This window comes from Eptatretus burgeri, chromosome 15 (assembly GCF_056783735.1).
Source record: "Eptatretus burgeri isolate ZD-2024b chromosome 15, Ebu_testis_v1, whole genome shotgun sequence".
NCBI classification, from domain to species: domain Eukaryota; kingdom Metazoa; phylum Chordata; class Myxini; order Myxiniformes; family Myxinidae; genus Eptatretus; species Eptatretus burgeri.
The window spans coordinates 59,659,218-59,671,717 of record NC_140975.1 but is presented as its reverse complement, the minus strand read 5'-3'; the positions used below and the strand labels follow the sequence as shown (position 1 = coordinate 59,671,717).

Sequence of the window (12,500 nt, the reverse complement as noted above, 5' to 3'; positions counted from 1 at the left end):
CGCTTGGTAGAAGAACGTCCATCAACAGAAAGGCGGCTTGTTGGTGTTGGTGCTTGATTGTCGCCATTGTTATGAGACAAGTCAAAACCTGCAAGGCGATTTCAATTCCCAGCTAAATGGGACACAACTAAAAAATGGTTACACTGGCTTCTGAGTCCATATAGCCTGGGTTTGAATCTCGGCCCAGGTACAAACTGTCATCCTAGTGTCTTGCCCGCAGGGAGAGGCATCTGTGTGTGTGCTGTCCCTCAGATGGACGTTAAACTGGACGTCCCACCTTCCAGCATTAGTTGGTGGATGTTAAATATCCCACAGTGTCCTTTGTGCAGAGTCAGTGAGCTATCACCCACACCCTGAACAAATTCCAAATTCCTGCTCTAACCAGCAGAGCGCATTGCATCAGCAGGATAACCATGCCCTCAGTCAGTGATACCACTCGCGCAAGAAATAAGAAGAACAACAACTAAAATTGGTGTCTGGTCCAGCGCTAGCTATAGGTGCTGCATCATGAAACATACTGTGCTTTGCAGCGGGGGGGGGGGGGGGTGGTAAAGCTCATATCTGATACATCTTCAACATGATTTCAGATATCCCATGATATTCTCAAAAAGAATAGCGATTTGTGTTTTATACTCTGGCCAAATTGCAAACTCTGTGTGTTTCAATCATTTGTTTGGTCACTTTGCATCATTAAGACTGCTCCTGGTCAATAAATGCTTCAACAGCTCCTTGGGGTAAAATATGGCAAGCCTTTTCAAGGAAGCTAGATTGGCTCAGACGTATCATCGGGACAGAGAGAGAATGTGCTAGAGTGAATTCTTACTTGTTACATGTCACAGGTCTACAAGAGCTTCACATTGTGTTGTTGTTGTTGGTCGATTTTTGAAATGTGCACCAATTGGTCAGACAGCTGTCGGACCACACCCACATTGGTCGCTCGACTCCACCCACAATGGTTCCCAGGAAAAATTATATGGCCGCCATCTTGGTTTTCTGGTTGGCCAAACACATTAGTCCTGTTGGCCTTTGCTGATTATACACTGTCGGGGTTTGTTGCGCCACATTTCCACTGGCTATGTTTGGGTTGAGTGTTAATCACGATGAGGAACCACAAAAATCTAATCATATGTTGAATAATAGTAAGGTTTAATCAACCCTGTCAGAACAGTCAGACCAAATCAGCTCGTTCTGATATAACTGCGGCGGAGGCTGCATGAATGAGGTGTCGAGTTAATCTTTTAATAACGCATTAAATGTATGTTTCCCAATCGACCTGTACCTGGATTTTGTTGTAGGCTGTGACCACAGTGCACATTCTTATTATTTGTATATTTAAATGATACATCTAACCATTGTGATCTTCATGCAGACCATCAAGAGTGACCTCAGAAAAACGCAGCAGATGACAGATGAAGCGGCAAATAATCTACGAAACACCAAGCAGCAATGCACGACAATCAGCACACAGTACAACGAGCAGTGCCCCGACATCTCCAGGCAGGAGAGTCAGCTTCATCGTCTTCAGAATCGCCAGAGTGAATCTCTCCAGGAAACCGAAGAAAGGTCAGCCAGCAGCTGTCGCATGCATCCGTGTCTCACACACATTATTGGTTGAAGGTAGAGTGAAAAAATGAGAAATAAAGGTTTGAGCCTGCGGAATGATTACCAACGTATGGTTGTTTATCCATGCTCTATCCTTTTAAAATGCTAAGCATCAAGGAAGGAAGCAGTATTAAGTTCCATTTATAAAGTCTTTGGTATGACGAAGCCAGGGTTCAAACCACTCTCCTTGCAGACTCAAAGCACACTCTTAACCATTATGCCACCAAGTCTGGGATGATAAAGTCAGTCTGGTTGTTAATTTTGTCGGACATTCGCATTATCACAGATCTGTCTGAGAAGGAAAGTCTAAATTTAATGTCTATATTGTTCATTCCTGAATTGTTGCGAAACTGGGAGTTCTCTGTAAGGTACAGGGAGATTTTTTTTTCACCAAGAAGCACAAAAAATTGGGAGAGTTGGAGTTTCTGAGCCTACTTGTCACAAAACATTCAATCCTGATAATATGCTACAGTACTGTATTATATTTCCGACGTTTTGGGGATTGCATTTTCATGACGTATGCAAATACAGTGGAACTTTTGAAATTCTCCCTCCTGCGTGCACCCAGGGCCAGATTTAGGGAAGGGCCAACAGGACATTTGTCCAAAAATATTTGGGGGGGGCCTGCAAAAACATACGAGACATTTATTTATTTATAAAGCTAGTGTGGGTGACCCTTGCTAGTACGTGTGTATTTATAAAGCCAGTACGTGTTCTGATAACGTGTTTTCATTGCAGTGCGGATTTAATGCAACAACAACAACAACAACAACCGCGCTATGTCATCCTGTGCAAGTCGTTCATGCTCCGTCATTCTGTGCGAGTCGTTCGTGCTCTGCCATTCTGAGTGAGTCACTTGTGCTCCGTCATTCTGAGCGAGTTGTTCATGCTCCGTCAATCTGAGCGAGTTGTCCATCCTCCGTCATCCTGTGCGAGTCATTCTGAGTGAGTCGTTCGTGCTCCATCATTCTGGGCGAGTTGTCCATGCTCCATTATCCTGAGTGAATCATTTGTGCTCCATCATTCTGGGCAAGTCATTCCTGCTCCATCATTCTGAGTCTGAATGAGTTGTTCACTCACAGTGGCCGAAACTATGGCTGCAAAGCGTATAACAAATGGAAATGGAGATAATGATCAAGTGAAGAAGTCAAGAAGGTCATTCATTGGAGATGAAATTGAAAGTATTAGATCAGTTTGATAGACATGAGTGCAGCATTGATATTCAAAGAGAGATGGGACATTGATTCTATAGTGAGAACCATTTGTGACAATCGTGATAAAATCCGTAAGAGCACTCAGACAACAACGAGACTCAGTGTTACCAGAACTGTAAGATCTTGACTTGATGCTATTGAGAAAATTGAGAAGATGCTGACCACGTGGATAGAGCATATGGGCCAACAGAACATGCCCTTATCTGGAATGGTCATTCAAGAGAAGGTGAGGAGTTTGTATGGTGATCTAACCAAGGATACAAATGATCCAGTGTCTTTTGCTGCCAGTCATGGGTGGTTTGAGCGCTTCAAAAGTTGCCATGCATTTCACAATCTCAAGTTGACTAGGGAAGCTGCTGCTGCAGATCATGCTGCTGCCGAAAAATGTCCGACTGTCTTCAAATCAGTGATTGTGGATGGAGGTTAACCTCTGTTAACACCAAGCCAGGTGTTTAGCCTTGATGAAACTGGGCTTTATTGGAAACACATGCCCAGCCACACTTTCATCTCCATCATCTTCATCTTCATCAACTCTGGCCTGAGGCAGTGATTGAGCTAGTGGTTTCACAGAGGCTGAAGTCAGCAAAGCAAGGCAATAAATTGTGGACATAACTCTACAAGTTAAATTTGAGTAATTCGACGAAAATAATGTTGAAGATTTGCTTCTCTTGCATGGGGAGGATTTTCTGGCTCTTGCATGGGGAGCAATGAAGATCTTCTGGCTCTGGAGGAGGAGCGCATCAGAGAGGGATCAGAATCAAGTCCTGAGGAGATTGTGCCTGTTAAAACCCTCATGACGAAGGTCATGGCTAAAGATTTCAAATTGGTCGATGAAGCCAAGGCCATCTTTGATGAATATAATCCTGATTGTATGAGAAGTTTCAAGGTGCGGAGGGAGATGGAGAATGTCCTGAAATGTTACGAGGAGGTCAATGAACAGAAAATGAAGGCAGCCCCTCAAGCCTCCATTATGAAGTTCTTCAAAAAAATCCCAAGCGAAGCAGCCTCCATTTCATATTTTGAGCCTTCAACCTCAACTGGATAGCCTACCACACCTAAATGAGCCTGCCACACCTAAATAAGTCTGCCACACCTGAATAAGCCTGCCACAAGCAATATGTATTGTATCCAACCCCAATCATTGTAGCATATTAAAAAGAAATTAATTTTCATGTTTTTGTTTGTTGTGTTTTATTTACACATTGTTTAATGCTTCTTTGATATTTTAGTGGAAGTGTTCAACCTAAAAAGGTTGAAATCTTCCCCATTTGAAACATAACTCCCATTTTTACATGTAAAATATTGCCCCAAAAACACGTTTTTGGATAGCACAACGTTTCGTGGCAACGCATCCCCCACATTATACGAGGGTCACCTGTACTATTTATTCCCTTGTTGGCTTAAAGGGAGGAGAGCCAGGAAAGTGGTACATGGAGTCACATCTGCTTTGTTAGGCTGGCAATTTGATTTTTCCCATGCAGTTTTTGATAAATTTGTGTTAATGTTCCGTCAAAATCACTTTATCAATTCGATATCACTTTATTAAACTCTAACTGATAATTTGAAATATTTTTACTTTAGTTTCCTTCGCTGAAGTAGAGGAGATTGCGTTTGGGTCCATTTGTCTGTGTATTTGTTTGTCTATGTTTGTTTGTTTGTTTGTTTGTACGCACAGAACTTTTGTGTTTTGCTCCGCAACCGCTTGTTGGATTGAGACAAAATTTTCATCATAGGTGCGACTACTAATGTAAAATGTTTTAATGATAATTTTGACGTCATTGGTCATGCGATGTGGCAGCCATGTAGGAAAAACGGAAAAAAATTGGAATTCTGTATCTCTGAAACCGCACTAAGGAAAAAAATTGAAACTTGGCACATGGCAAGCACTCCTCATGGGGAATGTATGATTTAAAAAAAAAATATCATAGGTGCCTTCGTAATGACGTCATAATTCCATATGTAAAATGCTACATCTGATCAGTATGAACATTTTTGAGGGTCATCTCGGGATAAAATGGTCCACAGCAAAAAAAACTTGATGACGTCATCGGTCACGTGATTCGACAGCCATATTGTTTTTGTTTTTTCAAACATTCAAAAATCTTCTTCTCTGAAGTGGCTGAACAGATTGAGGCAAAACTTGACATGTATGACCGCCTATCCATGAGGTAAAAAAAGTTTACACATACGATGTCATAGGTCACATGGTTTGGCAACCATATTGGATTGAAGGAAAATATTAAATAATGTTTTCTCTGGAACTTCTCAATCAATCGACATGAAACTTTACATCTATGATCTAGTAGTGATGGGAAATAAATGTTTTAAATTTCAACTTGATCAGATGCATGGTTTGGCAGGCAGAATTATTTAATTTTTGATAATGGTTCTTTTTTTGGGGGGGGGGGATTTTGTTTTTTATTTTAAATTTGAATAAAGCTCACTTGTTTGTGCCTGGATCGGTTGGAGGGTAGAGGAGTAGCAGCTGAAATGCGAATCCTATCCAGGTTCCTCCTGATGACTTCATGTTTGCTTTTTGCTTGTCTGGGTTTCTTCTGATTACTCCAATGCAGGACTGTACCAATTTGGTCTTCCATCTGATCTGAATTGAATTGAATAATAATAATTTGAAAAATCATGGGTCAGGGTCAGGTGTCCGATCAAAGTGGGGTTGCATCAAAGCAGTGATGACTAGTACCCAGTCATCACTGCCAGCAGTTATAAAGTGGCAGTTCCAGTTATGTCTCATTAATTATGTAACACACCAGTACACAGATGCCACACAAAATACGCCATACAAATGCAGTCCTGGCAAGGGTCTGTAATCTCTGATTGCTCTTTTTATTGTTACCCTCGTCAAATGAATGGGTATTGCATTTGGGTCCGTTTGTTTGTTTTTCTGTTTGTTCTGTCTCGTTTTAAAAAGTGTTGTGGTGACATGTTTATAGATCAATACACAGTAATGCAGGTCAGCTCGTTTTTTCTTTCACCACTACATTTCAATTTTGGTGGGGGCTTCGACGACTCCAATGTCCTGGGGGATGTTAAACTTAAATCTGGCTCTGGGTGCATCCATTTATCCCCAGGCCAACCCAAACAAAGTCCTGTGCATACGTAATAAAGAGATTTTTCTCCATAAAGACCCACAAACGAACCTTGCCATGTGTGAAGTAGCAGAAACCAGTCTTTCAATGAGCACAGTTCTGAAAGTAGACACCTGACCTTCAATATCAGCCATTCCATTGAACACATCTATCTCTTTGAAAGACCTGGGAATATCAAATTGTGCTAGAACCCTTTAGCCACTCCTTGGGGGTTGAGGTTATACATCATGGCTTTTTGTTGTTGTTGTTGTTGTTGTTGTTGTTGCAGATTGAATCGATTGGAAGAATCTGAAAAGCTCCTAAGTAATTACAACACATCATACAACAGTCTGGACATGTGGCTGAACAAGCTGCCTAAGCATGAAGTGACAGACCACGAGACGCCAGAAAGCCTCCAGAAGAAGGTGGAAGGTCAAACGGTAAAGAGCAAACCATCAAAGTGCATAATCCTAGTCTTCTCTGTGTGCTTTAAGATGGTAAAATATACATTTTTGGATTATGGGATCAATAAAAGACTGGGTATATGGTCATTTGTAAGTTTTGTGATTGACATGACGAGCCAAGCAATCCCTTTCATGCTAAAATTTTTATGGTATTTCCTGGTACCTTTTATAATTAATTTAATGGAATTCACGTCTCGTGCATGGAAAATTATCGTTTTACTTTTCGTGCAGAAACTGGTCGATGAAATAAGGTCAAAGGAAAAAGAAGAAACTGCAATAGAAAACCTCGGTCATGAATATTTATCTTTGATGCAGGTAAATGCATTTGACGTTCCCTTTGAAAGTTGTCACAAACTATTCCTATAATACCAACAAGAATGTTCATTGAATGCTTATTACATAATTTTATGACAAGTCACACTGCAGTTTTTTTTTGCATCATTAAACTGCTCTTTTACTCGATTTTATAAGAGTTTATGAACTTGCATTAACAGGACTACGAGAAGAGTGCAGACAGATACAGGTACACTGTTGAACAAGAAGTACCCATTAGCAGAGCAACCATATCTCAGGAACAGCACTTGCCAGGAGAGAAGCTTCAAGAGAAGGTGAGTGAGCCTGACAATATATATATATATATATATATATATATATATATATATATATATATATATATATATATATATATATATATATATGTGAATGAATATATATATATATATATATATATATATATATATATATATATATATACATATATATATATATATATATATATATATATGTGAATGAATATATATATATATTTATATATGAATATATATACATATACATATATATATATATATATATATATATATATATATATATATATATATATATATATATATATATATATATATATATATATATATATATATATATATATATATATATATATATATATATATATATATATATATATATATATATATATATATATATATATATATATATATATATATATATATATATATATATATATATATATATATATATATATATATATATATATATATATATATATATATGTATATATATATATATATATATGTATATATATATATATATATATATATATATATATATATATATATATATATATATATATATATATATATATATATATATATATATATATATATATATATATATATATATATATATATATATATATATATATATATATATATATGTATATATATATATATATATATATATATATATATATATATATATATATATATATATATATATATATATATATATATATATATATATATGTATATATATATATATATATATATATATATATATATATATATATATATATATATGTATATATATATATATATATATATATATATATATATATATATATATATATATATATATATATATATATATATATATATATATATATATATATATATATATATATATATATATATATATATATATATATATATATATATATATATATATATATATATATATATATATATATATATATATATATATATATATGTATATATATATATATATATATATATATATATGTATGTATATATATATATATATATATATATATATATATGTATATATGTATATATATATATATATATGTAGATATGTATATATATATATATATATATATATATATATGTATATATATATATATATATATATATATATATATATATATATATATATATATATATATATATATATATATATATATATATATATATATATATATATATATATATATATATATATATATATATATATATATATATATATATATATATATATATATATATATATATATATATATATATATATATATATATATATATATATATATATATATATATATATATATATATATATATATATATATATATATATATATATATATATATATATATATATATATATATATATATATATATATATATATATATATATATACATACATATATCTATATACATACATATATCTATATACATACATATATCTATATATATATATATATATACATATATATATATATATATATATATATATATATATATATATATATATATATATATATATATATATATATATATATATACATATATACATATATAAATAAATATATATTTTATTTATAACTAACAAGAGAACAGGTTAAAATCTTGAATGACACTGGCTCACTTAAAATTAAAATGACAAAACCAATGTTGAAAAAATATTCAATAAGAGAGACGAGTGGAGGATTTCTCCCATTTCTAATTCCTTTATTTGCTGGTTTAAGTGCGGTTGGAGCATTGACGGGTGGTATTTCAACAGCGGTGAAAACTGCCAACGAAAGGAAGGCTCAACTCCAGGCTCAAAAATAATTGGAAAGACATAACAAAGAGTTGGAGAAACAAATTAGTGGAAGTGGTGTAATTGTAGATTTTGCTGAAAAACTTGAAGGTCTGCCTGATAAAGCGAGATTGTTAGTTGGAGATATGCTTTCTTCTATAGCACAAGCAGGTGTAAAATTAACGAAAAGAGGTAATGGATTATATCTTTCTAATAAATAAATGAGCATTGATGAGTGGTTTAAAGAATTTGGAAAGAATACAACATCAAATTTACAACTTGTCAAATATTGTAAGAAATTAAAAATTCATCATGTGGTTATTTGTATGAGAGATGAATTAACAAATGTGCCGAAACATACAAAGAATATTATTATGAACTTTGAAGATAATAATGGGAATGGTTCTCATTGGGTTTGTATTTTTAATAGTCAAGACAAATATTATTTTGATAGTTTTGGTCTTCCACCACCTGTTGAAGTCATAAAATTCTTACAGAATGGTGTTTATCAAACATTTCAAGTCAAAGAATTAAATTCCAAGTGTTGTGGTCAATTATGTCGATATGTGTTATTTCAACTCAACAAAAATAAAAAAATTATGATATTATTTTTAATCTAATATAAATGACTTATGTTGGTAAAGATGGTTCTATCTTTGGTGTATCTCAAGAACTGGATATTGATTTATCAAATTATTACACAAAGGCACAGGCTGAATGACATAAATATAATATAACCAAAAATATTAACATGAAAAATGCTTATAAATTAAAAAATTATCCAAGCCCGACTGACGCGAATGACTTGGTGAGATTAAGCGATTTATCACAATATATATCTTTAAATAAAACGGCCGTGTATTCCAAAGATACAGAAGTGTTGATATTATCTCCAGGTCATACAGAATTCACAGTTCGAATTAAAATAAATTTTTATAAAGAAGGGCGTATCGTTTGTATGAGAATAGAACAATGGGGGTATGATATGAATGATTTAGGGTATAATTGGTCATTTAAAATTAACCTCGAAGACCTGGAACAATTAAATCAGTCTCGTAAGGAAGAATATTGTCCACTTGGTATCGAGAATGAGTTTTGTGGGGCCACAATTAGTAAACAACAAATAAAAGAATTTAATAAGGGTAAATATAATAATGGTTTTGCCCTTGTTTATATCATGAAAACAAAAAAAACAGGATTATATATAATAAGTAAGGAAATACAAAATGATTTAACTATGGGAAGATGGGGAGGTGTTTTGTGCCATAATATTATTCTAACATATATTTCTAATACATAAATGACAGCAAGAAGGCTTCAAGAAAATTATCATTTCTGTGTCCAAGCATACCTTCAAGAAAAGGGTATTCGGTATTTTAATAAATATGTTCTACAACATAAGAATGAGGTATTTTCAATAAAAGATTGGCATTATGCTGATGTTGATAAACCGACAACTTTAGATTTAATTAGAATGTTAAATAATGAAAAAATTATAAAGTTAAGAAAAGGTAAGGCTCTTTTAGAAATTCAAAAGAAATTTTATTGGTTTCCTGTTGTAAAAAAAATTATTTTGGATACAGGAATAACAAGAAATCCTGATGAATATATGTATGATATTCTATGGGGTGTAAGCGATTCAAGGATAATAAGGGATGAGGAAGGAGTTGAAGAAGAGAGGAAAGAGGAGAAAAAGGAGAAGAGAGAGAAGGAGGAGAGGGAGAAGAAAGAGAAGAGAGAGAAGGAGAGGGAGGAGAGAGAGAAGGAGAGGGAGGAAAGAGCGAGACGAAATAAATATGAAAATATGGAAACCGATGAGATTAAAAAAAGATTGGAGGTATTACAGAAAATAACTCAACCCACCGAGGAGGAAAACAAAGAATTGACAAGTCTATTTGAAATATTTTCGACAAGACTATTGACATCGACAAGCTCTTCATTTTAATTCAAGTTTTTCATTTTTTTTTCTTAAATAAATGGAGGAGAGAGTGAAGGCATTTCTAAGGATTCTTTATGTTTTAAAAATTAAGATTCAAATGTGCATGTTGGAAACTAAAAAGGTTTTTGCACTCTGCAGGAATTTTTCACATAAATAAATGAGTTATTGTCTCAAATGTAAAAAGAAAACTAATACTAAAAATATTTCATATATTAAAAGTAAAAATAACAAGGTTATACAAAAAGGTATATGTTCGGTGTGTGGTTCAAAAAAAAATCAATTTATCTCCAAACACAAACGAGGAGGAGATATACAAACTTTTTTATCAGGAAGTAAATTTACAACTACTGGAATACCAGGGGAATTACATCTTCCAGGGTATTCTTTCTGTGGTCCAGGCACAAACTTGGATAAAAGATTAGATGAGGCAGACAATCCTAAATCATGGAGTAAACCCATCAATAGAGTTGATGAAGTGTGCATGAGACACGATATTGATTATGGGAATACCACAACGTTGGAAGAAAAGCATGAAGCCGATAGAGAAATGTTGTATAATTTGTCTCTGATACAAAATCCAACCTTGAGAGAAAAAGTTGATCGGTTCATTGTGAAGAAGATGATCAGTGCTAAATTGAAATTTGGACTTGGAAATTCAAAAAACTTATCGGCTCTAATGATGTCATTAAGACTGAAGAGCAATTAGCTGATGAATTACATAAACCAATATTCACAAAGTTTCAGAGAAGGAAAGTTTATTCCAAGGAAGTAGATTATATCTGGTCTGCTGATTTGATTGAACTCAATAATGATAAGGGGTACAAGTATGCTTTAACCGTTATTGATTTGAGGAATTGATACGCATGGGTTGTACCATTAAAAAACAAAACAGGTAATACTCTTATGTTAGCCTTTCAACAGATATTTAATAAAAGTAAGAGAAAACCTAAAAAATTGTGGACTGATGAGGGTAGAGAGTTTTATAACAAGACATTTTGAATTTTCTAAAAAATAACAGTATTACATTATACAGTACCTTTAATGAAGGGAAGGCAGTTGTTGTTGAACGTTTTAATCGTACCTTAAAAGAGAGATTATATAAAAAATTCACACAACTCGGTTCACAACAATGGTCATCTTTTATTCAGGATATTGTGGATAAGTATAATGACACGGTTCACACGTCAACAAATATGAAACCATCAGAAACATTTACAAAATTAAAATATGAAAAAGAGATTAATATAAGAAAACTTAAGTTCAAAGTTGGTGATATCGTAAGAATATATAGGTGGAAATCTCATTTTGAAAAGGGTTATATTAAACGATGGACGAACGAACTTTTTAAAATTGTTGATGTAATAGATACGGTTCCTTGGACTTATAAGATATATGATTTGGAAGGGGAAGAGATTTTAGGTTCATTTTATTCACAGGAATTACAAAAGACAAAGATAAATTGAAATTTTTTGACTCCGCCCCTTTTTGACTCCGCCCACACAAAACCCACCCACATAAACCCCACCCCACACAAGCTCCACACAAACCTCACCCCACACAAACCCCACACAAACCCCACCACACACAAACTCCCCACAAGCTCCACACAAAAACTCCACCCCACACAAGCTCCACACACACAAACCCCACACAAGCTCCACCCATATTCATCATATTCACATAATTAGTGATTTGTTAATTAGTTCCCCACACACAACATGTTTATTTAATTAAAAATTATCCACCCATCCACACAAGCTCCACTCATCCACCCATCCACCCATCCATTTATCCACACAAACC

At 33.5% G+C, this 12,500-nt stretch overlaps 1 protein-coding gene across 1 annotated transcript in view; it reads left to right on the top strand.

Annotated features, from left to right (window-relative positions):
• The window catches only part of LOC147012288 (uncharacterized), a 67,670-nt gene that overhangs the window by 29,577 nt on the left and 25,593 nt on the right, over window positions 1-12,500 (top strand). The window contains exons 17-20 of the mRNA XM_085856226.1: window positions 1,370-1,563; window positions 6,189-6,339; window positions 6,595-6,678; window positions 6,858-6,971. Of these exons, the coding sequence (XP_085712352.1) occupies window positions 1,370-1,563; window positions 6,189-6,339; window positions 6,595-6,678; window positions 6,858-6,971 (543 nt within the window). The remainder of the gene's footprint in view (window positions 1-1,369; window positions 1,564-6,188; window positions 6,340-6,594; window positions 6,679-6,857; window positions 6,972-12,500) is intronic.